Source organism: Rattus norvegicus, chromosome 1 (genome assembly GCF_021556685.1).
Source record: "Rattus norvegicus strain SHRSP/BbbUtx chromosome 1, alternate assembly SHRSP_T2T, whole genome shotgun sequence".
Classification (NCBI taxonomy): Eukaryota; Metazoa; Chordata; class Mammalia; order Rodentia; family Muridae; genus Rattus; species Rattus norvegicus.
The window spans coordinates 198,398,301-198,426,117 of NC_141534.1; the positions used below are offsets into that span (position 1 = coordinate 198,398,301).

Sequence of the window (27,817 nt, forward strand, 5' to 3'; positions counted from 1 at the left end):
ATCTGTTGAGAGTAGAAACACCATTTGAGGCATTTCTTGGTCCCAAGGTAATTGTTTCAGGTACTTAAGATGTTACAGTGACTCACATTGGAGACAGCATGAAGGCTTCACTTTGGGGCTGGGAGGTAAGAGGAAAGAGGTAGGACATAGCTTAGATCCTGGAGAAACTGCTACCAGGAAGCTACGAAATAAAGGTTTAGACTCAGCCCTCAGGCTTCAAGACTTTAAAGCACAGATGCTAATAGCAGCACAGAGGAGAGAGAGGTGTTAGAAGCCTTGTGGACACAGTTGGGAAGACGCTTTTGTACAGGGAGTCAGGTCTTGGTTTTTCTTTTCTTCCCCTGAGACGGGGTTTCTCTGTGTGTCAGCCCTGGCTGTCCCAGAACTTGCTTTGTAGACCAAGTTATCCTTGAAGTCACAGAGATCCACCTGCTTCTACCTCCTGAGTGCTGGGATTAAAAGTATGAGCCGCCATACCTGGCCCAATAAAAACGTTTTAAAGTTATGTTTTAATAATTTTAAAAATTAAAAATTATTTTATTAGTATGGGTATTTTTCTGGTATGTATGTCTGTATACCATCTGTATGTAGTGCTGTCGGAGACTAGAAGAGGATAGTGGATCCCCTGGAACAGGAGGTTCAGACAGTTGTGAGCTGTCATATGGGTGCTGGGAATTAAAGTCAGGTCCTCAGAAAGTGTAGCCAGTGCTCTTAATTGCTGAGCCATCTTTCTAGTCCCCCCCCAAAACAAAATTTTTAAATGTTAATTCTCTTTGACTCAGTAAGTCTGTATGAAGAAAATTATTCCACAGAAATACTGGTTGAAGTGTGAAGGACTATTCCCAAGTGGTGTTTCCTGCTGGCCCGTGTTAACTGACGTATGCATCATTGGAGGACTGACTCACTGTTTAACTGTATACTCACTTAGTGAAGACTGGCCACAAAAGAGTTGCCCTGTAACTCAGTGATGAAAACAGTGTGTTATGTTTTGTAAAATCCAAGAGTTGCAGGAAGACTTTTACAGATGTTCTAAACAGACTTAGGAGGTAACAACTATAATTTTTATGCACTTTTTTTTTGACAGTTATGAATGCAGGAATGAGAAAATACTTTCTACAAGCTAATGATCAGCAGGACTTAGTGGAGTGGGTAAATGTCTTGAACAAAGCTATAAAAATTACAGTAAGTATTTTTTTTTAAATTTCCCTTTATAGAAGTGATATTTACATTATGTAAATGTGTCTAATGTCCTCAACTTACCAACAGGTTGCATATTCAAGGTTGGTTTAAAAGGTGTGTTCAGAATGTGAGCCATTTTCTAGTATGTGGGGACTTAGAGCCTTTGAATGACTTTCACTGTGTCCCTAGGAAGGACTCACACTTTGTGTGTGCTGATTGTGGTTTTGCTTTACATCTAGAGCAGGGTGAGAGGCTTTGACCACCGACTCTGAGATGGGCATACGTGTTCTCCTTTTCTAAGCCATGGTGGGCAAAGGAGAAGGTGGGTGTAGACTGGGAAAGATCTAGAGAATGAGTCTGAAGAGCAGTGGTAAGCAGAGGGCTCTACATGTGTGTTCTAGTGATGTTTGGGGCTCTAAACTCCTCCTCTCACCTGCCCCTTTTCCTGGAGTTCCAGGACCTGCTATTCCTCCCTCCTGTTGATGCTACAATGACTGCTGTTGAACTCTTTTCTTTTGGTTAGTTTAAAAAACGAACACCAGTACTTACTGATTACACTGTGCCAGCAGGCAGGCTTCAGATAGAATTCTTCTCTCAGCTTTCCAGAAAGTGAGTGGTGGGTCTAGAACCTAGGCAAGCTTATTGGTCCCTGGACCCTGAATCTGCTGTGCAAGGAGCAAGGAGTCCCTTCTTAAACTCAGCCAGGCTGCTCTGAGCTGCTGCACACATGGACTGCCCCGCTGCACCTTCCCTCCTTACATGGAGTAGACCACCTGGAAGGGGTTGGGAAGGAGCTACTCCAGTGGGGTTGTGTCAGCTAAAGTTTGTTCTCACTGAAGTGCAGTCATTTACTGGCCCGTATCTACTCAAGCCAAAGAGCATGTGCCCTGAAAGTGAATACATAATGTCCTCATCTGAAGTGAAGGACTCCATGTTTATGCCACACCGCAGCAGAGTTAAGATAGCCAGCCAGGGCTGCTCTTAGTGAGGTCCAGTGTTTTGTATTGCACCAGAGCAGCTTGTTACCACATGACAGAAGACACCCACACACCACATCTGATCTGCACATGAAGCAGAAGTTATTTCGGGGCTTGTGCAGTTTCAGGAAAGCAATATTTTGAACAGATTCAGAAGTTTGTGTTCTTACAAGGTTTTAGTTGGTCATTTTGAGCTCCTAATAAATATTTTCTACCTAGAAGATGTCTTACGAAGGCATCGTAAAAGTACCATATGAAGTACTTTTCTGAATTCATTTTTCACAGTTTACAGTAATAAGCAGAACTGGCTGTTTTGGTGATTTGGAGAAAAGTAGAATGAATAGATAGACTCAGCATTTTACCAGGTTGGAACGCCTTGAATTGCTACTTCGTTTATTTGTGGAACTAAGTTTTTCATGTGCCATTGCAAAATTTTCAGCACAAAGGAGAAACTAGCAATATTTAAGGTATAGACCTTTAGTCAGCTTTGTGATCTTGCAGCTTTATTTTATGTGACATTTCTACTGTCTTTATAATGTCTTTGAATCTTGATAATGATTTTCATGATTTTATACTACGTATTTAGAAAAGTGTAAGTACAATTCAAGTAGGATACAGGAATCATCAGTGAAGTAAGTGATGTGAGTATAGACTAGTAACTGACTGGAGCCAGTTCCAGGAAAACAGGAGACTGAGAGAAACCCAGGCTTTAATAAGCTATGTTTTGTAGGTGCTGGAGAGGTGGCTCAGTGGTTAAGAGCACTGGCTACTCTTGCAGAGGACCTGGGTCACGTGACTGCCCACAACTATCTGTAGCTCCAGTTCTTCTGGCCTGCAGTCATAAGACATGCAGGTGGTACAGACATGTCAAAACACCCATATGCATAAAATTAAAAAAAAAAGTTAAAAATAGACATTTTGTTAAATTCTTTAGAATAAAAATTTTACCAGTTTAGACCTCATAGGCATTTTGCACATTTAAGTATATTGGAGTGTAATAATTTCATATTTAAATGGCTAATAATTTACATGTAGGATCATTGAAAAATTAATATTCCCCATTATAATATATGTGTAGTTTACCTTCCTCTTTTTTTTTTTTTTCCGGAGCTGGGGACCGAACCCAGGGCCTTGAGCTTGCTAGGCAAGTGCTCTACTGCTGAGCTAAATCCCCAACCCCTTACCTTCCTCTTGAACAATTCCAAATGACATTTTGATCAACTAATTCATTCAATCTATATGTTTAAAATTTAAAATTTGTTTTTCAGAGTGTGGTTTTGCCTTAGGGAATGTTAGAGCATTGTGACTAAGAAGGTGGTAATTAGTGGAGTTCCAGTTTTAGTAGTGTATTACCATAGTGCACTGCCCTTAACAGCTATAGTCTGTCTTTCCTGACCTTCCCTACGTCTGTGTAGCATTGTAAATCCTCTCCTGAATATTTAAAAAGAAAAGGAAAATAATCTCGAAGGATAGTTTTGTGACTTGAGTTTTGAAAGTCTGAGTTCGGAAGCAGCCTTTCCAATATGTGTTATTCTACTGCCCCTGTAGTAGCTCCTGGTCCTGTACTGCCAGAGAGAGTGATGAAGACGGCCATAGTGTTTAACTAAGCAGAGGTCCACTATTTCTAAAATGTCTTTTTCCACCATAAGTTCTAACTTACAAGTCTACATTAGCTTTTAATCTAATAACTGGTCTTTTAAAGTTGGAGCAGAAATTTCACAGTGATTTTATTTTTAAATGACAACTTTTTTTAATATAAGCTGAATAGTGATTTTAAGCACTACCTTGCTGCCCTGCAGTGTTAACTAGGCTTTTGCTAGCCAGGCAGGTCAGATGGAGAGACAGGTCTTGCCACACAGGAATTCATCAAACACGTTCGGTCGGTTCTGTCCTCCAGCTCTGCTCTCATTGCTGGTGAATGGAATTTCACTCCCCTGTAACTTTTGGGAGGTCTGCAGCCTTTTATTTATGTTAGCCATAAATGTTGGCGTCTGTTTTACTCACTTTTCCTTCCCATTGTTTTCTTTTCTGATATTGGAGCATTCTATTGGGGTCACAGTGAATGATTGCTAAGAACACATTCAGATCCCTCCCCAGAATAGTCGCATAAATAGCAGGGGAAAAAACGATAGAACAGAAGCGTGTTCAGTGTCTGGCGTTTGTCCCCTGCCCCTGAGTTGGCTGTCTGATGCTCATCAGCAGTTGGCTGATTCGCAGGTAGGTGGGGCTCTTTATCTTAGTGTTCGGATTTGACTCACTTTCATTCAGAGCTGTTTTTGTAAATTCTAGGGGAGTTACTTTATTTCTGAATTCTTTGAAAATAAGATAATTTCACCCTAAATAACCTTTATTATAAACGGTAGCTCAAGTGTTGGGCATTGTACCCTGCTTAGACTTCATTTCCTCATTGTCAGCAGTGGGCCAGTTGTACAGAAAAAGATTTTTAGCATGATCTGTTTCTGGAAGAAGAATGAGGAAGCAATATACGTCAGCATATCTTAAAGTTTGTGTTAAGGACTTTTCAGAAATCCTTAGGAGTAGCAGAACCCTCACTTGGAGGTTAACTGCTGCTCCTCTTGCAGGTCAGCACAGAGCCCCAGCCTCGGGTCATCTGCTGGATAGATTGTTTCTGTGGCTCAGATCCTCTAACTGCTGCTGTTTGCTGATTTCACTGACTTAACAGGACCACGCTTTGCAAAATGACTGAAATAAATTGTGTGATTGTAGAAAATGAAGGAGATTTCATCTGCAAGTTGTTCTAGTGTGTAGTATCTAAATTTCAGCCAACACTTTGCATACTGTTGTAACACCTTTAGAAGGCACACAGAATATGGCCTCTGAGGATTCCACAGGTGTTCCAGATTCACCTCCTTCTTTCTCCTTCTTTCTCCTTTGTGACTCCTTCTGTCTTTCCACCAGTGATTGACACTGTATTGGAAGTATGCTAACGAGCCTCCAGGGCCTGAGGAAAGCCTGACAGGGGAAGGAAGCAGTGGGAGAAAATGACATCACCTAAGATAATGTCATTCTTACCCAGGAACACCTAGGTTCCTAAGCATGTGTAGGTTGAGATCACCGTACACGCAGCTTGTGCTTGTTCAGTACTTTGAGGAAAGCGTCTTTGTAAATAAAAATGTCAGCGTCATACGCCAATTCTTTTCCAGATCTGGTGAGCACAGTGTTATGCACAGTGACAGCACAGTGTGGACAGAGTTTGTGAAATACAGTCTGTCAGAAGCATCTGTTCCTACTGAGACTGCAGTTTGAGGGGGATGTTCTAGGGACTTGCTGGGTATGGAGCCTGCCTGTCTACAGTTTTTGATTATGTTCCTGGGTAATGTCTTAATGTACATACCTGCCTTGGATGGATTCATATTGGTACCTGTAGGGCCTGTGACTGCAGTATTAGTAGTTTCTCTGTAGTTCACAGGTGGTGGGCAGATGATTTAATTTTAACTTAAATGTTTTTATTCCATTCCCTTTGTAGTTGTCATTCACATTGTTAATAATGTTTCTGAAAGACTAAGGACACATGATAAAATGCCCTTTAAATCATATTCTGTGTGTAATTGATGCCGAGAGTGTATTGATTCATTTTATTGTATAAGTTTGTCTAGAATGTAATACAGCGGGGACCTCAACCTGTGTTCCTTGCTGCCCCTGAGCACCTGCTCCTTAAGCTGCTGAGACCTGGCCAGGGGACAAAGGAGGAAGTGTATGGGTAAAGACTGCACAGGCAAAGCAGCAGTGATGCTGTGTCCTAAAGTGTTGTCGGACCAGAATAACCTGAGCTCTCGGGCTAAAATATTGTAAATAGATTAGTATTTGTCAGTTATCTAAAACTAGTTGAAAGTCCTGTGGTGATGGGGAGGGTTGCAAATACACTTGTTGTACAGTAATATTTCTCATTCTTCCAGGTACCAAAGCAGTCAGACTCACAGCCGGCCTCTGATAACCTGAGTCGCCAAGGTGACTGTGGCAAGAAGCAAGTGTCTTACAGAACTGATATTGTTGGTGGTGTACCCATCATCACTCCAACACAGGTGACAAGTCAGCGCTTCTGTTACGTGGAGGTCTCAGGATTGCACACTGCTTTTATTTTTATCAAAGCTGAAGCAGAATGTCTTTGCTGAATTAATTCAATATTTATATTGTACAAAAGCTTTTAATTTGGTTTCCTGTTAGAGAGTGTTTTTACAAACTTTTGTAAAAACTTTTGATTGTAAAAAGAGATTGGAAGTCACACAGGTAAACACTTGGTCCTTTGAGCTGAATTCTTTGTATCTCCCTGCAGAAGTGGATTTGGGAGTTACATGTCAGACTTTGTAGCAGCATATTTCACACCAGTCTTTAGAAGGTACTCTGTCTCAGGGGTGATAACTGCAGAGTTCTGCCATGATTTATAAGCCTCTCTTAGTGGGGTTTTTCTTTTCCTTTATTTTATTTAACAGTGTTGTGATGAACATTCTTATGTCTTAGGCTTTGGAGATTAACACTAAGGGCCTATACATACGAGGCAAGAGCCCTACCACTGAGCAATATCTTGGTTTAAAAAATTTTTTGTTTATGACAGCATCTAAAAGAGTTGCACAAGCTGTTCTTTTTTTTTTTTCTAAAGATTCATTTATTATATATAAGTAGACTGTAGCTGTCTTCAGACACACCAGAAGAGGGCATTGGATCCCATTACAGATGGTTGTGAGCCACCATGTGGTTGCTGGGAACTGAACTCAGAACCTCTGGAAGAACAGTCAGTGCTCCTAACCGCTAAGCCATCTCTGTAGCCTGCACAAGCTGTTCTTGAATCTACTTTATAACCCAGATAAGCCTAGGACCTTAGATCCTCCTGCTTCAGCTTCCTGGGCAGCTAAGGTTACAGGTCTACACCAAGATAAATTAATTCTTGTAAGTAAAGTTGCTGGGTTAGAGCCTGCAAATATGTGGGTAAGTGTGTGTGTGTGTGTATGTGTGTGTGTGTGTGTGTGTGTGTGTGTTTTCCCCTGCAACCTGAGGACTGCAACTCTGGCTAGATTGTATCCTAAACGTACTGATATGCCTGAGTATTAGGAAAAATAAACTTATGTACTTTTGTAAATGAACTTGAAACTTTTATATGGACTTGTTTCTTATATTGCTATTGAGAAAAATGTACTTATAAAAATATTTATTTTTAATATTTATTTATTTATTTATTTATTTATTTATTTATTATGTAAGCAGCATTTTGCTTGCATGTATGCTTGCAGATCAGAAGAAGGCACCAGATTTCATTATAGATGGTTACGAGCTACCATGTGGTTGCTGGAAATTGAACTCAGGACCGCTTGAAGAGCAGTGCTCTTAACCTCTGAGCCATCTCTCCAGTGCAAGATTTATCTATTTTTGGGGCTGGGGATTTAGCTCAGTGGTAGAGCGCTTACCTAGGAAGCACAAGGCCCTGGGTTCGGTCCCCAGCTCCGAAAAAAAGAACCAAAAAAAAAAAAAAAAGATTTATCTATTTTTATTTGTTTGAATACACTGTAGCTGTCTTCAGAGAGCATTAGATCCCATTTACAGATGGTTGTGAGCCACCATGAGGTTTCTGGGAATTGAACTCAGGACCTCCGGAAGAACAGTCGTACAGTATTCTTAACTACTGAGCCATCTCTCCAGCTTGAGAAAATGCACTTTTAATAGAAATTCAAATATTATTAGTTGTGAAACCAAGAGTTTGAAGTGATGGCTGTTGTCAGGGTTGGATATGCTCGCTCACTGCTTCTGTATCTTTTGATGGTAACAGGCTCTGATGCTCTATAGACCTTTAACATTGTAGCACACACTATCTCTTTTCAAGCCTTTTGCCAGAGGAGTGTGACAAGTGGGAAGAAATCTCATAGCATCATATTACACTGAGTATATTTTTATGTTTGGCAAAGGGTATTTAATAATCTCTGCTTTGGGTATAGTTTACAGGTTTGTTTTGTTTTGTTTTTATTTTATTATTATTATTTTGCCAAATTTAGATTTTTAAAAATTAAGGAAAAAAAGAAGTGTGTGGGAGGATTGCTTTTTCTAAAAGAAATGATTTTAGTCAGCTGAACTTGAGATTGGTAAGTAGCTGAGTGGAGCTTTTTCCATACCATGGCTTACGTTGGCTGTTGGTACGTAGATGTGTTAAGACGCTGGTGCGATGTGCCTGTGCCTGCTGTAGATTAGATTCTACAGAGGATGCCATTTAAAACCGTTTCAAAGAATGCTACTGTTTTATTGTAGTACAGAATTTAAAATTGCAAAGTAGCATTTAGACAATATAGATTCAAGAAAATGTTAAATAAGTGTCATTGGGATGGTTAATTTATTTAAAATCTTTTAGGTAAACATTAAGTGTTGAATTAGTGTTGACCTGTTAAATGTAGAACAGGTTGAAAATTCCTCGTGATATACCTGACAATTGAGACTTAATTGTTCCTTGAAGGTTTTTTTGGAGTTCTTAAAAATTGAACTAACTGACTTGTGAAATCGTAGCATGTAGATGCTGAAAATAACCAGTCTTGGGCTTGGTTCTGGATAGGCACTTAGGTTTAAATACTACGAAGAGTAGGCAGAGAACATTTTAGACTTGACATCAGCTATGTTGTGCATCAAAGGTGACTGATAATTGCACATCATCAGTATTTCAGATGCTTGTTTATAACAGACCCTGTCAGAGAATGACTAGAAGAGGTAAATAGAAGCAAAGTTTACAAGCTACAGTCTAACAAAGGACTGTTATCTACAGAAATAACTCTCAAACCCAATAAGAAACAAACTAAATGTCCTTTTAAAGTAGACAGAATCTATAAAGACATTTCACCAAAATATGAAGTGTTTGCTAATAGGCACTCAGAGAGATAGTCACCATTTATGGCTAGTAGAGAAAAATCTGAATTAAGGACCCAATCAGATACACCGGAGCAGAGATTCTTGTGCCTCTCACCCATTGCTTATGGAGACATAAATAAAACAGGTCAGCTACTCAAAAAAACCAAATTGGTGTGATGGATGTCAATTTTGAGGAAATTTGCAGTCATTCTCCAGCCTGTTATGTACTTTCCTAGGCATTTATCTTAAAGATGCACATAATTTTTTTCACATAAAAGCCTTACATGGATGCTTCCAGTGGCTTCATTCCTAGTAGCCAGAAGCTGGAAATAACACGCACTGTTAACTGGGTAAGCGGTCAGCAGCTTGCTATGGCAGTACACCCACACAGACAGTGACTGTTGATACCAAGAACCACCTGAGTGAACCTTCAGAAAGTTATGCTGAGTGAATGAAAAAACTCAAAAGATACTTACTGTGTGCTTCCATTTGTATTCACAAAATGTCAGAACAAAGGAAAGGCTCTGGGGGAGCGCTCGCTGCAAGGGCACCACCAGCAGACCAAGGCAGTGAGCAGCTCTCCGTGCTGATTCTGGCGACTGTTGGCTGTCGTGCATCAGTCAGCATGTGGAGATGCCACAGTGGACCAACAAGTGGTCAGCACTCAAATGTATATACAAATTGTATATACAAATGTATAACTGGAAATCTGAATAAAGCTTACAGACGCTTGGCGTGAGTGCTGTGTCCTGGAGACATGCACTTTCTCTTTGGGAAGAATTTGGTTGAGGGTACTCAGGGTCTCTGGTACATTTTATATTTATTGTATCTGTTTAGATCATTTCAGTATAAAAAGTTAGACCCGAGTTAGGCAAGGTGGCACACACCTTTAATCCCAGCATTTGGGAGGCAGAGGCAGGTGGATCTTGATGAGTTTGAGGCTAACCTGGTCTACAGAGAGAGTTCCAGGATAGCTAGGGCTATATAGAGAAATCCTGTCTGGAAAAACCAATTAATAGATAAGTAAGTAAATGAATGAATGAATAAATAAATAAAGTAAGTTAACCTCACCCCAAGAAGAAGCACCAGAGACAGGAGTTTTGCAGAATTATAGAAATGGGTATTTGTGGTTGATCAATAACAAGAAAGTTGTGATTAAGTGTCACAGACTTAAAATTTTTCTGAGGTAACATTAAGTATAAGTATTAAACTTACAGCAATAAAAACATTTTTTTGCTTCATTTTAGAAAGAAGAAGTAAACGAATGTGGTGAGAGTGTCGACAGAAACAATTTGAAACGGTCACAAAGCCATCTTCCTTACTTTGCTCCTAAGCCACCTGCAGACAGTGCAGTCATCAAAGCTGGGTATTGTGTGAAACAAGGAGCGGTGGTGAGTAGCTTCCCCATACCTGGGAAGGAGGGAGGATGAGCAGCCAGCAAGCTTGAAACTCCGAACTCAAGTTGTGTGCTTTATCTTCTGACAGACCCGGAGTAGAGAGAGCAGGCTGTTGCTGGGAAGGGTAGAGAGGGTTGCTCATGATGGTCGTCACCCAGCGGTTACTTCCTGGGTCTTTGGGCAGTTGGGCAACTTAATGCTATATCCGCCAGCGCTTAGTCTAAGTGAACTTTACCAGTTCAGGTTTAGGACAGTTGTTGGTGAACTGAAAACTTTACTTTGTCTGCGTGCATATGGGGCAGGGAGGGGAACAGAGCACGATGCATGTGCTCCGAGATCAGAAGACAGCCTTGTCAGTTCTCCACTTCCAGCTTCGCCTGGATCCCAAGGTTCAAATTCAGGCAAGTGCTGGGGAGCCCTAGGGAAAGTGGAGGAGTGGGAGCTAGTTTAAGGTTGGGGTGCCACTCTCCCAGCCTTCTAGTTTGATAGGAAAGCTGTTTTGTAGAATGTGGTTTAGAAAGAGGTAAAGGAGAGAGGTACAGCTTTCGGTATGAGCACCTCAGTAAGTTCAGGTTGCCCCAGTCAGTGCCATGGAAGAGATTTCTACAAGGCGAACGATTGGTCAGTTTTCTTTTTCTTTCTTTTTTGTTTTTTGTTTGCTTTCTTGTTTGTTTGTTTGATTTTTGTTTTGTTTTGCTTTTTGAGATAAGGTTTCTCTCTGTGACTGTGGCTGTGGCTGTCCTGGAACTCCCTCTGCAGACCAGCTGTGAACTCAGAGATCTGCCTGCCTCTGCCTCCCAAATGCTTATTTTCTAGTATTTCTGAGGCTCCAGGTTTCACCTGCCAGGTGCTGCAGTTCACACCTGTAACCCTCGCATGTGGGAGGCTGAGCAGAGATAATAAAAAGTTCTGAGTTAGCCAAGGCGATTATAGAGCGAAATCTTGATGTTTATTTAATCAGCTTTTCTAAAGTTTACTCTGTATGAACTAAATCTTGAAAATCTCAAGAGAAGATAAAGTTTAGCATTTGAAAACAAAAGGAAAAATGTGAGTAGAGAAATACTTCAAACTCCCTGGCCGGTTCTGCTCGATCGCTCCCTAGCAGCTGAACTAGGAAACGCTCTGCTTGTTGAGCCGTGGTCCCAGGGAAAGGACGATGAGACCAGGGCTTCCCAAGACAGACTGCCTATAGGTTGGGGAAGAGTTTCCCTCACACTGTAAAGCTTGCTTGTGGGCTAATTAGACTCATAAGGAAGTAAACTTTATTCCTAATCTAGAAAATAATTTTTAGATTTTTTTCTTAATGTTAAAAACAAATTTATTTTTAAGTGTATTTTTATTTTAAATGTTTACTTGAATGTACATCTGTGTACCATGTGTATGGAGTTCTAGTGGAGGCCAGAAGAAGGTGTAAGATTCGCTGGCACAGTTTCCCCATAGAAACAGTTGTGAGCTGCCATGTGAGTGCTAGGAATTGAGTCTGGGTCTTCTGGAAGAACATTCTTAACCACTGAGCTATTTCTCCAACACTATTTACAGGTAATTTAGGGTGCTTAAAATTTGATAGGAATATAGTGTATAAAAGTGTATTAAGGGGTTGGGGATTTAGCTCAGTGGTAGAGCGCTTGCCTAGCAAGCTCAAGGCCCTGGGTTCGGTCCCCAGCTCCGGAAAAAAAAAAAAAAAGAAAAAAAAGTGTATTAAACATTTTTTGTAAGAGTTTGTTCTATTTTGTATTTATTGCTGACCTCTGTGGTATGAAATACTTGAAAAAGGACTCATGCACGCTGTAGATAGCAAAATCTGACGGGTTAATGACATTGATCATGATGATTTTTACTTTGTGGGCTGGGCTGGCAGGAAGGGAAGAGAACACCTTTCTTTTCCACTGCTCCAGATTAAAATCCTGAAATATCAGAGTCACTTGTGAACTCTGAGAGTGAGCTACCCAAGGCCAAGGCCGTCATTCAAGGCCTAGTTATCAGGGAGAGGTGCCATTTGCCACCTCCCTTGGGAAGGGCGTGTTGTTTCTGAGTACTTAGCTTTCAGATCGTGGGTTCATATTGGAGTGTTTAAGGGGTGGTGAACATTTGACATTGTCTGAAGCCTCTGTCTGTTCTCTGGCAGATGAAAAACTGGAAGAGAAGGTATTTTCAGCTGGATGAAAACACAATAGGCTACTTCAAGTCTGAACTGGTACGCATCGCTTCGTAACATGCTCAGCTCTTGGCAGGCCCCACCGCAGTGCTTGTGTGGCTGTGTGCGTGTGTGTGTTCTGTTCTGCTAGTGCTCCAGTTCTGCTTTTGAGTGCACCTGTATTTCATTCTGTTTGGGTATAATGCATTTGGTTAGTCACGCATTTCTTAAATGTGTTTTAAATAAAACTACCTTCAAGGAAGCGTTCCGTCTTGATGGATCTAAAATTACCAACAGCCCCACATGTAAATCTCTGTCAGAGGGACATTAGAGGAGGTGGGGTAAGAAATTCTCTAAAAGCAGCATTCAGCCCTCTGCATACCTACCTTCTCTTCCCTGCTTTTTTTTAGCTCTTTTTTTTTAAATATTATTTATTTATTTATTATATATGAGTACATTGTAGCTGTCTTCAGACACACCAAGAGGGCATCAGATCTCATTACAGATGGTTGTGAGTCACCATGTGGTTGCTGGGATTTGAACTCAGGACCTTTGGAAGAGCAGTCAGTGCTCTTAACCACTGAGCCATCTCTCCAGCCCTCGGATCATCTCTTAAGTTATTTCCCTTAAGATATCTTTTTTGAAGACAGAGTCAAAGACTGAGTCTCCCTCCTTCCCTGCTTCAGTCATGCCCCATTTAAGATGTCAGGTAGCCTAAATCCTACAGTAGATAGGTACATAAATGAATGAAATTCTCTCCCTCTTCTGTAACACTGTAGGAGTGTCATATACTCCATACTCTGAATTAAGGTGTCAGAGCAACATTGTCCAGATGAACGTTCTGCCCTGGTAGATATGTTCCATACCTATGTTGTTCTGTGTAGACTGCATCTGGCTTTTGAGTGCTGCTAATGTTACCAGTGTGTAAGGAAGTGAATTTATTTCATTTTAAAAGTAAAACCAATTTCATTTTAGTAATTTAAATTAATGGTTACTCATAGGCAGTGTTCTGTATTGGGAGCATCTTAGGTGTCAGTTATTTTGGGAAGGTGTAACGAGTAGAAGCAACCTGTACAGCCCGCTGTGGACAGTCAGAGCCCATGGGTAGTGAGGAAGCTTCCCTGCTTGAAGAACTGAAGGAATGCACAGGAAGTGGGTAGTAATGGAGACGAGAATGGTCACACACACACTTGTTGATAAAATAAGGCAATATATTAAGGATAATAGAAACCAAGGTTCTTGGGATAAAAATGTGGCTTCTTGTTATAACTTAACAGACATAGCAGTAGACATAATATATGTCCTTGTGTGAGTGCATTTAAGTATAAAACAAACTGTGGCTCTGTGTCTTGAGAAAATGATCATTTCTCAACATGGAGTCCACGGAGAAATGGCAGATTCTGTAACTGGGCAAGAGAAATCAGTGCAAGGTGAGCTTGAATGTCTTATGTCAGGAAGCAAGAATATGCCAAGAAAATGCTAGTCACCCAGAAGTCACTTTACTAACAGTCCCCTTACCAGATCACGGACAGTGAGAGAGTGTCAAAGTACACAGTGATTATAACCTATTACAGTGTGTGTGTGACCTCCATGTGCTCAGATAGATATGAATAAGGTGGTGATTGAGCTCATGTAACTACAGTGAGGGACAAAATGCGTAAACAGGAATGAGACACCAATCTGAAGTCAACAGCACAGTGGGATGAGCGCGGCGGTTCAGGAAGAAGCCTGGCAATGCCAGGCAGTCAGGTTCAGTGAACTTCAGCGTTGCTAAGAATGTTGAAACTATCCGCCGCCTTATGGGATAGTGTGAGAAGCACTCCGCATCAGCTCTGTGCTGCTCCTGCTAAAGTTATAGCATCATCAAGTAACAAACAGTAGCCACATCCAAGGGAGGAAGCAGCCTAAAGTATTGCTGTGATCTGCAAGCATCTGTGTGTTCCTCTTTCTAGATGAGTGAGGAACTCAAGCATAAAGAGAGAGCGAGAGCACTCTCCCTGGTAAGACAGTGTGGCCGCTACCTGCTGACTGTGGTGGCTCTACCATGAGGACCTTAAGGCATGCCTAGAGCAGCAGCTCAGCTCCAAGTGGCTATGTTTAGTCTTTTTTGTAAAGAAAATCATGATTGTTTCAGTGTTCAAGAAAGACATAAAAGTGAGGAGAACTATCTGGTAGAAAAACAGACAGAAAATACAAATGGCTCATTTAGAAAGAGATTAGGCTGAGTGTGGAGTCGAGTGGTAGCGTGCATCCCTAGTGTATGCGAGGCCTTGGATTAGAGCTCAGAACTGCTAAGCAATACAAGTGACTGAGGTGGTCTTCAGAAGTGCTCCACGCTCAGTGTCACCCAGGCTCTGGGAAATGCGGTGTGCGCTGCAGAGAGTACCCATCAGTCATGAGGAGGCTGTGACCAAGTGAAAGGCTTGCAGAGCCTCAGAGAAAATAAGTGGAGAAGCAGTAGTATTTCTTCAAATCCCAGGTTACTGTGGGTAGTGGTGGTAGAAAAATCACCATTTGGCAGGCCACTATGCTAATAATGATTTCAGGTAAGAATCCTCAACACTTGGTGGAACTAGTAGAGGATTTTTCCTAGAAAATCAAGTCCTGCACAGGCTCCAGGTGTCTCAGTAGTGACCACTGTGAGTCACACACCAATCTCCCCACCATGTACCTCCTGATAGGATGGCTGAGAAGTAGTCAGTCGAAGTGGTTTCCTTTAAGAAGTGTGCGGCCTGCACATCAGGATGAATAAACATCAGACTCACCCTGACTGAACACAGTCTGTGAAATAAGTGGCCTAAACATTTTACAGCTTTACAAGACTACAGAAGACCAAAGAAGTGTCCCATGAAGTAAAGGAGACCGAGAGAAGGGACAAGTCTCCTGCAGGTTAAACCTTACACAGAAAATATTTGTTTTTCTGTCATGAAGGACCACCCGTAGGGTAACTTGTAAGATCAGAATGTGGCGTATAGATTGTGGTCATACTGCAAGGATGCCAAGGTTCAGGATCCATGACTGTGCAGTGGTCCATGTAAAATTTATTTTAGAAGTCCAGCATGATACATAGTAGTATAGATATGTCATGTCTTTAACCTGCATGCAGATAGTTCTGAAATGTGTATTCAGACACATGTGCACAGGCTTATAGCAAAGCTGGATTTACTGCAAGGTACATGTATGTCAAGATGACCTTCCGAAAGAGGAAGTAGAATACTTACTGGTCCTGAGGTTCACCATGACCAAGTCTGCTGCTTAGTGACCGTCACTGAGACCAGAAACCGAGCGTCAGAGGACAGTGTGTGATGGGAAAGTAGGGCTGTCCTGCTGCTGCAAGTCTCAGGTGTCGTCGTGTCTGCAAATGGCTGCAGCTCCAAGTAAGATCCCTAGCTTCTGACAGGAAATGTCCTGTGTTTGGTTTTTGCCAGGAAAAGGAGCCTCTGCGGGTAATACCACTTAAAGAAGTTCACAAAGTCCAAGAGTGCAAGCAAAGGTAAGGACTGCCTGATTCTGTCACTGCACAGTGTGAAGAACCAGGCCTCCCTCATTGATGAGCTTACAGTGTGCTGCTTTCTCTGTTATTGTGTGCATTTGTAACTGTGTAACTTTTTTAAGCTGTAAGTAATTTAATTTTTTATTTGAAAACAAAGTTAGGAAACAACCATTTGTACACTGCTATTTCAGAAGTAGTTTATTAATGCAAAGGAAAAATTATTATAAGCAATTTCTGAGATTTAACAAATTGAGTTATTTTTAGTTTTCAGAGGTGCTGAAGAACAGGTTGTTGCAGGAAATTGCATCAGCCATGCTGTGATGAGTTGAATGAACTGTAAACACTTGGAAAAGTTGCTTTCCGAGTCTTTTCTAAAGGAGTTGTGTAACCAAAGACCATTGTGAATAGTAATGCAAAACTAGAAAATGATGACGTGGTTCTGTTAGTGTTTTCTTTCTAACGCTTATTTATGGACACGTACTTGGCACTGCGTAACAGTGAAACTGTCAAGCTGACTGACCTACAACTGCATGATCCTTTTTCCTGACAGTGACATTATGATGAGGGACAACCTGTTTGAAATCGTGACGACGTCTCGGACTTTCTATGTGCAGGTGAGACACTTCTTGGATCACAGATTCTCTTTCAAGAAGTTAGTAACATTTAGAGGTGAAATAAATATAAATAAGTTTGTTGTTTTACTAACTTATTGAAGGATGTCAGGTGGTGGGTATAGGATCAGACATGAAAGTATTCTGTTAGGAATTGGTGACATGGGTCAAAGTCACATTTGAAAGAAAGGAAATGCTCTTTTACTTAGATTTTAGCAGTGAGTGTGCCTTCAAATGAATTATCTTTTCGTGTTTTTCTTTAATATAATTTTTGGTAATTTTAAAAGAAGGAAAGTCTTGGGTATAAATGAAATTATTGAAAAAAGCATTTGTTTTTGTTTATGGAAGTTAACACATTTGCTTCTTGTAGAAGAATTAAGAAAACAGTGGCTTGTAAAATACACATATTCCCACGTTCAGTCATTGATGCTTACAGCAAGCAAGATCATACTAACTACAAAATCTTGTTTGCTTGTGTGTGTTGTCATTTTCCCTATGTCATTAAAATGTTTGGAAATGGATGGCTCTAGAGGCTCATATCTGTAATTGAAACTAAAGGCATGTGGGAGGCATGGTGGAGTTTGGTGAATCCAAGGCCAGCCAGGGCTGTATAGTAAGATTCTGCCTCAAAAAAAGTTATCTTTGGAAACACTTTAGAATTGTATTGTACTCCGTGTACTGTGTCTAAGCATTCATTTGCATAGCTTTCATACAGTTACTCGAAAGTATGGTGATGGCAGCATCTTTGGCCTGAATTTCTGAGTCTTTGGGTTTCCAGGTCAGACTCAGCCGTCAGAGCAGCTTTTCTGTCTGTGGCTCTGACTTTGATTGTTACCCTCCCAGCACAAAATGAAAGCGTGCTCTGCCCTGTGCCTGTTCCGAGTTCTAACCTGTGAAACATGTTCGTGGAGTTACTGGCTTTTGGTAGATTCTGGGAGGAGGGGACTTAGTGAATTGATTGCTGGTAGGCTGACCACATACCAGAACAGACTCTATCTCCAAGATTAGGTACGTAACGCAAACTAGAGTTGATGGAGAAAAGGGTTGGTGAAGGGAGAAATCTTAAAAGTCGAATGGGAAGGGATAGGAGAGTAGAGAGGAAGGAGTTAGAAAAGGAGGTGACTGTGTTCAGAATGCATTGTATAAAATTCACAAAGAATTAGTAAGATAGTGCTAAAACCTACAAAATTTAGCTTACAATTTACAAAGGACATAGAAAAAACATGGCATAAAAGCTAGAATCTAATTTTAGATCTACTTTTCAAGGAGTGGGGGATTCTAAACGGACGGGAGTATGAAGGCATGTGCGTGCATCTTTCTCAGCCCCCTGCTGTGGCCATGCCACCCTGAACATTCTGATCTCATTATATTTAGATTCACACTGGCCAGTCTTTATCAAGAAAGAGGACTACTTCTGAATTTGACTACCAGTGTCTCTTTAATTCACTGACCTATTAGAAATTATTTCTAAAATTAATATGTAATATGGGGCCGAATAGCTTTGAAAGTGGCAGTTATATGTATAGCAAGTTTAAATATAGCGCTTGACAGCAAAATAAGAATGTCTTTCTTTAGTTTCTTCCTCTTATCTCCTTTTTAAAATGCTCATTATATATACTTTGATGTGCCTGATTTTAAACATGCAGTACCTGTCTTTTGCCTCCATATAGAACCTGGCTCAGCAAAACCTGGGTTGAAAATGGTGCTTCTAGAGCCAAGTTAGGTAGCATACACCTGCCTGTAGCCTAACTAACTGCTCACAAGGCTGACGCAGGAAGTTGCAGGGCAGCCTGGCTAGAGAGGGAATTGAAGGACAGCCTGAGCAATTTAGGGTGACTCTGTGTCACTAAACACAAACACAAGTTTGAAAATAAAGTAAAGCCTCGGTGGCTGAGTGTTTTTTCTCAATGCGTATGTTGGTTCAGGTTTTCCAATAATACATGCTCAGCAAAAGAGTATTTCCATGGGCTAGAAAGAGAGCTCCTCTGGCACTCGCTGCTCTTACAGAGGACGAGTATTTGAGTCCCAGTATCCTTGTGGATGGCTCACAGATGCCTGTAACGACAGCTCCAGTGGGGTTCTGTACCCTTTTTTGCTGTCTGTAGCTGGGGACAGCTAGACCAATGATTCATGAATTTGTTGCACCCCACCCTACACACACACACACACACACACACACACACACACACATACACACACACACACACACACACACACACTTTTGAAGCTGGATGTGGCAGTACACACCTTTAATCCCAGCACTCAGGAGGCAGAGAGACAGGCAGATCTCTAGAGTTTCAGGACAGCCAGGGTTGTACAGAGAAACCCCCTCTCTAAAAACAAAACAAAAATGAAGTGCTTTGAGAACTTTTTTTTTTTTTTTTTTTTTTTTTTGGAGCTGAGGACTGAACCCAGGGTCTTGCGCTTGCTAGGCAAGTGCTCTACCACTGAGCTAAATCCCCAACCCTGAAAACTTTTTTTTAAAAAGAAATTATTGCCTTTGCATGTGTTTGCAGGTGACATTATATTGCCAAGGTAGAGACTTTATGGAAATAGAAGATGATTTTGAGAGAAAGTTGACTGAAATATCTCTTTTATTTCCCTTAGGCTGATAGCCCTGAGGAGATGCACAGTTGGATTAAAGCAGTCTCTGGAGCTATTGTAGCACAGCGGGGACCGGGCAGATCATCATCATCTTCTGTAGGTTTTCTCCTTCTTGGGGAGAAATTCCACAGGACCTACACATCCTTTGAAGTTGTTTTCTTCCTCTCTCCTAATCCTTCAGTTTCTTTGTTGAGATTATGTGCATGTTGACTTTCATACCAATTGGACTTGCAAAAATAATGTACCCTAACTGAGAGCTTCCTTGTAGTGTCCCGTGCATAGCTTTCTGTGCACACTGTGTTCATGCACAAGCTGGGCGGCTAGAGAATAGAGCCTTCCTTCCTTTGTTCTTGCAGCTAGGCTCTTGTTAGTGGGTCAGGGTGTAGCAGTTTGACACTGTCAGTGTGGCATTGGCCTGACCATTCAAGGCACATTCAGTTCTACTAAAACACGGTTTTGGAATGTCCTAGTTTTCCCTTCACTTGCCAATTTTCAGTTAAGATTTTTTTCCTTAGTGGTGTTGGAATACCACTGACCAAGCTAGAGGCTTAAATACAGTTTGGTGTCCCATTCAGTTCTTTTCTATTTCGTGTTGTTATTTCAATATTCTACCAGGTTGATATAAAAACTTGTTATCTTTTCTGTAGTTCAATAGTAATATTGGAACAACTAAATGCTTTTCTAGGACATTACCAGAGAAATACATGTTATCATTTTGTTCAAGTACATCCTAAGGAATGGTCTGGTTTGGAATACTTTGGCCCTTCATCTTTGTTCTGAAAATGCAAACCCTTTTGAGAATTTTCCCCTTAAAAGTAGCACTGTTGTAAACTGTCCTGGTGTGCCGTACCCAAGCCTTTATGATGTAGATTCTATACATATCTAGATACACTTGTATTTTCAGTGTTTTACTGTCTTACTAGTTTTCTGTTGGTGATAATGACAGATCGGTACATAGTAGCACTTTTCCCATTCTTTAATTTTTATTATTATACTAGTATTCCTTTAGGAAATTCAAATCTTTAGATTTATTTCTTTAGGAAAGAAATCTCTTTCATGGGTGTTAGTTTTGTAACTGCCTGTATTTTATGTGATTCTTTCAACAGTCAAGTATGAGATTCTCTGCAAAAACAATGTCTGTTGGGAAGAGGGAAACTTGGAGAAGGGTGTTTGTGTTCTGTGCTTTGTGGTGGGGGCAAATCGGACTGTCCAGCTGTGACTATCAGCAGAATTCTCTCTTTTCCTCCCTCTCCCAATATAGGTTAACTCTAATCTTAGCTTTGCACTGTGTTCCAGATGCGGCAGGCCAGAAGGCTGTCGAACCCTTGTATACAGAGGTATACGTCAAGAGCTGGCGAATGCAGCACGTATGTGGGCTCTCATGCAAATGTGCCTTCTTAGTAGAAGGCCTGGACTCGCTCCTCCTTACAGCTGATCAGAGAAGGTTGAGTTAACCCGACTGCCTTTTGCAGTTGTCATCACTAACGCAAACTAGTTTACTGTAGTCATCAGGTTGAATATATATAGTTTTAAAAAAAAAGCAACCATACTAATGGAAGTTTCCAGAGCTTTAGAAACTAACTGACTGAATTTCTGCAGGAGTTTTGATTGCCATGTTTTATGTATTTTGAGGTTTTTTTTGTTTTTGTTTTTGTTTTTTTTTTTACTATAAGACTTGAAATGAGCCTTTGTTCTTCTGATCCAGGCAAACTTCTGCACATATCCATGTTGGATAAAGTCTGTCACCAGAATTCCATGGTGTTTTGTAGCTCTGGTGAAGTTTTACCATGAAATGGGAGCCTATAATGTTTGCAGATTATGGTGCTGTTTTCAAAGCAGCTAGCATCCCAAGTGAACGTACACCGGGAGCTGCTCGGCACACTGCAGTGTCTTTACATTTGTCCTTATCAGTACAATAAAGTCGCATTCACAGCTGATCTTAGCTCAGAAGTCTGAAAAGTGACTGACTCAGTTGTACCCTTTTTTACTCTAACATCTTAAGCCGTACGGATATGTGACTCAGAATGAACCAAATTAAACCAGCTGCAGTCAGTTGCAGTGAAATTAAGAGAAGCAGGAAAACAAGTCATCAGCTTACGAGACAAAAATCATGTCTGAAAAGTTTTGATTTTTGTTGATTTTGTTGGCTAATCATTTATTGACATTTCATTTTTACGTTTTATATTTTATCTTTTTTAATACTTGGGATAATCCCCATAACTCTTAAATGCTGGTAGACTCTTTTTTCAACACAGTTCAGTTGCAGTTGGAACACCGCATCTCATTTTAGGCTGACGAGTGCCGTAAGCTGCCAGATTCAGCTTTGGGGACAGAGTCAGTGTCTTAGTGGAATTGGTTGTTGGCTATCGTTGCTTTGAACTCACCCCTAAAATGCACTGCTTTGGGAAGGAGCTTGCATGGCTCACGCTCTGCTGTGTGTGTGTGTGTGTGTTTGTGTTGCTGTTTGTTTTTCAGAGAATCAAGTCTCACACTGAGTGACTAACTTTGTTGTTGGCGATTGGCTGTGTCTGACCACCATTCCTCTTTCCAGGAGCATTCCAGCTGTCCTTCAGAATCCAAATACACTGTCCGTCTTGCCGGGGCAGCAGCCGCCGCCACCTCACATTCCGCAGCCTCTCGCAGCCACTCTCTGGTCTCAAGCTATACCATGGAGAAGCGAGGATTTTACGAATCTCTTGCCAAGGTCAAGCCAGGGAACTTCAAGGTCCAGACTGTCTCTCCAAGAGAACCAGCTTCCAAAGTGACTGAACATGCTCTGCCCAGACCTCAGAGTAAAAACGGCCCTCAGGGAGAAGATGGTGAGCCAGTGGACTTAGATGACGCCAGCCTGCCAGTCAGCGATGTGTGAGGGGGGAGCACGTGGGCTGCCTGCGCCACTCACCCTCAGTGTCCTTCCATGAGGCTTCTCGCCAAAGATGATAGAGGGTGAATGATCTCAGTGCATATGTTAGACTGCCTCATGGGTGTGCTCTGTAAGCTGGCAAACTAGGAGGCAGGGAGTGGCTGAGGCAACATAATTTCTTTAAGAAAGGAAGGAGAAAAGCTGTGTCCATATTGACTGTCTGAAGCTTTACATGTTTGGGTGGCAAAAATGTGTGTGTGATCTTTTTTTTCTCTTAGTGACTTTGAAATTTTAAATAACAACTTAAAACATTAAAATTTCTTATTTTGGCCATTTAAACATGCTAATATGACTCCCTATGAAATATTCAATATTTATACATTCTTATCAGCTAACATTATCAAGTGGGACATTCCCAGACAAAAATTTCTCAACTCATGATGTCTGTGGTGCTGCAGAATTTATATCACAACGTGGACCATTTAGAAATTCTAACCGTTTATGATATTCTGGCTGTCCAGGTGAGTGGAAAATTTCGCATAGAAGATTGGATTACACTATTGGTGCAGGTGGGAGTTGAACAGGGCTAGAAGAAGGGGAGATTGGAGGTCAGCTATAGCTAATGTTTTTTTTTTTCTTTTGTGGGGAGGGTACTTTTTTATTTTTATTTTGGTGACTGGATTTTTCTGTGTAGCCATGGCTGTCCTGGAACTCATTCTGTAGACCAGACTGCCCTTGAACTTGTGGTGATCCTTCTGCTGCCTCTGTTGTCTCCCAAATTATAGGATTGTGTCACCAACTTGCAACCTAAGACACTTGTTTTAAAAAGCTTAGTATTTTATTTTAGTAAAAATTGTTTGGTCATAAATTTTGAAAAGATCTGATTTTTTTTTTTTAATCAAAGTTTTGTAAATAGATCTTATTTCTGAATTTGGACCAGTGAAAGACCTCAGTTCACATGCTAAGTCAAAATGGCCCTTAGTCATGAACTTGTTGTGGCTCTCCCTTTTCATCATTAGTAACCTACCCTCAAGTGCCTGTGTCTTCTCATCTCACTTAGGATTGTGCCCCAGAGTCCTACATGATTGGCTTTAAATGTCCAAATAAATGAATTTCAGTAGCGTAGTTTGATATTTTAAATAAGATAGCATTTTATATCAGAGACACCAGAATGTTGGTGTTCATCTGCCTGTGCAATATGTATGTCTTGAAAACCAGAATTGAGTATGCAGTAAGCGTGGGGCTCTCATACATAGAAGCACCTCTCTGGAGGACCAAGTGTCTGCTGTCAAGTGCTGGCGGGTTTGAGCAAGCACTGTTTTGTGGCAACATTGTCAGTGTTTGCCTGCCCCAGGCTGCTGCTCCATGGCATCTCCAGTCTTGGACTTGTGTCTTGGAGTTGTGGGTGTTAGTGTTTCGCCTTTTTATGTTATAAGACTACTTGTCGGAGGATGAAAGATTTGCTACAGTGGTCTAGGGTTAAGATGTGCTATTTAGTTGCCCAGCACAAGAACGTACCACTCACCTTTTCTACTCATAAGCTAATGTGTTAGAGTTCTATGTCGTTTTCTCTTGTGCACCTGCATTAGAAAACCATAGGACAGCAAGGTCGTTAAGTAGCTATCACCTCTGCTGCCGTATTCATGTCCAGGCTCTCAGAAGTCCTTCATGAACACACCTAGGGACCCTTGTACAGAGTCTTGGCAGTATGGATGAGCCTGGCACGGTTTTCTTTGGTACAGCCTCCACAGTGCACGTTCATTTTATCATATTTTGGTATTGGTAATTTGATAACATTTCATGGTGGTAAAATATTAGCTCTATTTTGGGACTTTTTATAGAACTACATTTATTCGAAAGCATAGGAATATGTTCTTGTGATTATCAGGATCTCCTAATATTTATCTCAATTCTTTTGTAAGCTTATGGAAATTATTTAATTATTTTAAAGCATATTTTACTGTAAATATGTCATATCTGAAGTGTCAGTAGTTACTTTGAATACCGTACTATTTGCTGTATTTTTTCCTGTGTGTATACTGTATCCTTCCAGAACAGGAGTGTACCTCCTAATGTTCACTGTCACACTGCTCTATGTGTGTCCGGTTGGTTGAACACTGTACTGACTTGAGAATAAACTGCTCGCAATCCATTGTCACTCAGTTCCCATGTTGTTTGGTTCAGCGCTCATGTGAACAAGTCAGCAGAACTGATAAGAAACGTTTTTGCTTAGTTCAATGCTTACTTACCATTGAGCAAACAGATTTCATGCCAGGTGGTATGTACGAGGCTGGTAGACAGCCAGTGAGTTCCAGGCCAGCCAGGGTTAATCAGAGAAACCCTATCTTGAAAAAAAAATTCAGATCCTTGAATTCTTGGGGTTTGTTATTGCTTTTTGTTTTCTTGTTTGTTTGTTGTTTGTTTTTGAGACAGGGTCTCACTTTGTAGTCTTGGCTGGCCTGAAACTCAGTATGTAGACTATGTGGGCATTGAATTCACAGAGATCCTCCTGCCTCTGCTTCCCAGGTGCTAGAATTGTAAAAGTGTATACCAACAGGCCCAGCAGACCCATGAATTCTTAAGACAGCTTTGTATGAAATTGCACAAAGAAAATGTCTGTGTGTTTAGAACATACTTGCTCTTTTTCCTTTAAAAAAAAAAAGTTCTTACAATTAAATGTGAAAATTCCCTGTGAAGCATGTTTGAATCATTGAGCTGCATAGAGCTCTAGGTTTGTCAGGCTGAGCTGAGGCAAGACCGATTGCAGAAGTCATAGCTCCTCATGCTCCCTGCCATGTGTGCAGTGGTGGGGAAAGGGCCAAGAGGTCTAGTCAGTCCCCCAAAACAAATGCTCAAGAGCCTGTGTTTTGAAGTTTTCCTTTTGATAGCGAGCCATAGTGAGCTGTATGTCTAAAGTCTGGCCCAGTGTAAATAAACCCAAACACTGATCCACTGAGCAAAGGACTGGCCACTAATATAAAACATATTGAACTTTGCGATTAGAATTCAATTAAATTATATTCAATTGAAAAACAAATTTAGTCACCTGAAATTTTAGAGTTCCCAAAGATGACAGCCGTTTTTTTAGATGTCTCCTTTTGTTCCTTGTGTCCAGTTCGTTGTCAAATCCTGCTTTATTTTCCCATCTTTGTGACCTCAACTCTGAAATGTAGTGGATGATTGGGCCTCAACAGTTTGTTATGTATGGGAGAGGAGCTCATGAGGCCCAGCCTTCCCTGAAGCGTTGTTACCAGTTAATGGTAGGTAGAAGCTGGTTGTGTGTGGGGTGTGTGTGTGTGTGTGTGTGTGTGTGTGTGTGTGTGTGTGTGTGTGTGTGTGAAGGGTTTCAGCAGAAGAATAAAGGTGATAGGAGGGTAATGAAAAGGATAACAGATGAGAAATGACAAATTCACTATCCACAGAACTGTCAAAATAAGTATTATATTTATTATATTGCTCCGGGGGCTGGAGAGCTCAGCAGTTAAGAGTATAGACTGCTCTTGCAGAGGATCTCATTTAGTTTGCAACATGGGCCTGTGGCTTCCATCTCCAGGGAATCTGCCCCCCTCTGTGGTTTGAATGAGAATGCCCCTAGAGACTCCCATATTTGCATGCTTGGTCAGCAGTTGGTGAACTGAAAAGATTAGGAGGCGTGGCCTTGTTGGAGGAGTTCTGTCACTGGAGGTGGGCTTTGAGATCTCAAAAGTCCGTGCCCCCCCCCCCCCATCTTTTCCTCTCTCCTTCCTTCCCTCCCTCCCCCTCTCTCTCTCTCTCTGCCTGTTGTCTTTGGATCAGATGTAAGCTCTCGGCTACTCCTGAAGTCCTGTCTTCCATAAGTGTTTATGTGTGTGTCCACACCCATATACGTGTATACAGACACACAAAAATGGTAGAAGTAAAAATGTTTAAATGACTTAAATGGAAACATACTGCTGAACTGGTCAGTGTTAGTGTTTCCGATGCCAGCTGATGAAATCCTATATATATCATTATATATTACTATATACTATGCTTACTATTGCATATTCATGTGGTCACAGTGCCACCTTCTGGTATTGGTTGCTACGTTTAAAGTAATTTGACATCTTTTTTTACTTCATAGGAAGGAGAAAAGATATGCAGCATCATAGGATAGCTTTGAAATTCATGGAAATGTTAAATCACCTTTCTCAAAGAATTAAACGTTTGAAGAAGTAGCTGTAGCTTTATGTACATAGGAAATAATCTAGAGAAGCTGGACGTGTCTGTAGCGAGACGCCATCTTATAAAAAGAATATAGGACATTTTGTGTGCCCTTTACTCACGCAATTTTCCTAATGCTCCCTTATAAAGGTATGATACAGTATTGTAACCATGACATAGGCTCGTGCTCAGTGGCAGGTGCCTTTACCCACTGACCCATCTTGACGGCTCATCAGGCTTTGGATTTAGCTTTAGTGAATAGATACAAAGGTAATAGTTTTATATATGTGACCAGTGAGGTGTTTGCCTTTTGATCTCTTGGAGTTGGAATCAGATTTTTCTCATGTGCTACAGACCTAAGGAGATGATGGAATTTGCCCAACGACATAGAAAGTTAAACATATGATAAAATCTAATGTGGAAAACTACATATCTAGAGGTGGAGATGGTCAAAGAATGATGGTGTGGTAAGAAGCAGTGTGGCAGAGAGGACTTCTAGAAAGTCCCTGAAGAACTTGTTGTTATGTGACAAGGGATGCATAAATCCAAAATAGGGATTGAAAATTAAGTCATTATCTTCAAGGTTCAAGGACCTTTCTCCCAAGCTATGATGCACAAATCTTTCCTTGTGTAGTTTTCTTCAGAGGGGAAGGTGAGGAAGAAGAATATGGGGGGAATTTCCATGACCCAGGAACTTGCCCAGCTAAGTCCTCCCACCTCGTATTCACTGTCTATAATGTCCTTTCCCACATCATGATAAAACACCCTGACAAATTAGCATGAGGGAGAAAAGGTTTCCTGGGCTCACATTTCCAGGTTACAGTCCATCACTGTGGGAAGTCAAGACAGCAGGAATTTGAAGCAACAGAACAGACAGATGACATCTGAAGTCAAGAGCAGAGAGCAGTGAATCAGGATACTCTACCCAGGGAATGGCACTACCCACAGTGGGCAGATCTTCCAACCTCAACATAATCAAGACCATCCAGATGGACATGCCCACAGGCCAACCTGATCTAGGCAGTCCCTCACTGTGACCCCTTTTCAGGCGATTCAACATTGTGTCTAGTTGACAAATCAAGGTTAACTATCACACTTATTTCCAGATGGGAGCCTTTGGTCCCAGGGACATCTCTGCACGGTGACCATTGTATATAACTAGCATTGTATATAATTTTGGTTCTTGTAGGAACCAGTATTGCTCAGGACACCCCCCACCCCAGACCAAGTTCTTAGCACATAGATTTATTTGTCCAGAAGGACAAAGGGCAGGAGATAAAAGACAAAGACGGAAGATAGAGGATAAGGGTGAAAGGGAGGGGAACAAGGGATGGGGTGATGGATTTTTATCAGGGGTGGGAGTGGGGCACAAAGGACCGCCTCTGGATAGGAGACAGATGTGGCACATAACAAAATGACCGCTTATAAAGGTACAAGGGGAAGCCCCATGTTAGAATGAGACATTTAGTTTTAATTGGGCATGTTCATTAGGTGAGGCAAAGGAGGCCTTTGATTGCTGGACTTCAGTACTCTGGTA

The 27,817-nt window shown here is 41.2% G+C and overlaps 1 protein-coding gene across 50 annotated transcripts in view; it reads left to right on the plus strand.

The window, feature by feature from the left end:
• The window catches only part of Plekha1 (pleckstrin homology domain containing A1), a 62,031-nt gene extending 37,771 nt beyond the window's left edge, over positions 1 to 24,260 (plus strand). For 8 of the 50 annotated variants that reach the window (XM_087572600.1, XM_087572605.1, XM_087572594.1 and 5 more), the window contains 9 exons: positions 1,085 to 1,182; positions 6,074 to 6,199; positions 10,244 to 10,387; positions 12,519 to 12,587; positions 15,956 to 16,020; positions 16,571 to 16,634; positions 19,239 to 19,331; positions 20,532 to 20,602; positions 21,787 to 24,256. In XM_087572600.1, the coding sequence (XP_087428726.1) occupies positions 1,085 to 1,182; positions 6,074 to 6,199; positions 10,244 to 10,387; positions 12,519 to 12,587; positions 15,956 to 16,020; positions 16,571 to 16,634; positions 19,239 to 19,331; positions 20,532 to 20,602; positions 21,787 to 22,000 (944 nt within the window). In that variant the 3' untranslated portion in view covers positions 22,001 to 24,256. 50 annotated transcript variants of the gene reach the window in all.
• Positions 24,261 to 27,817: the final 3,557 nt, after the last annotated feature.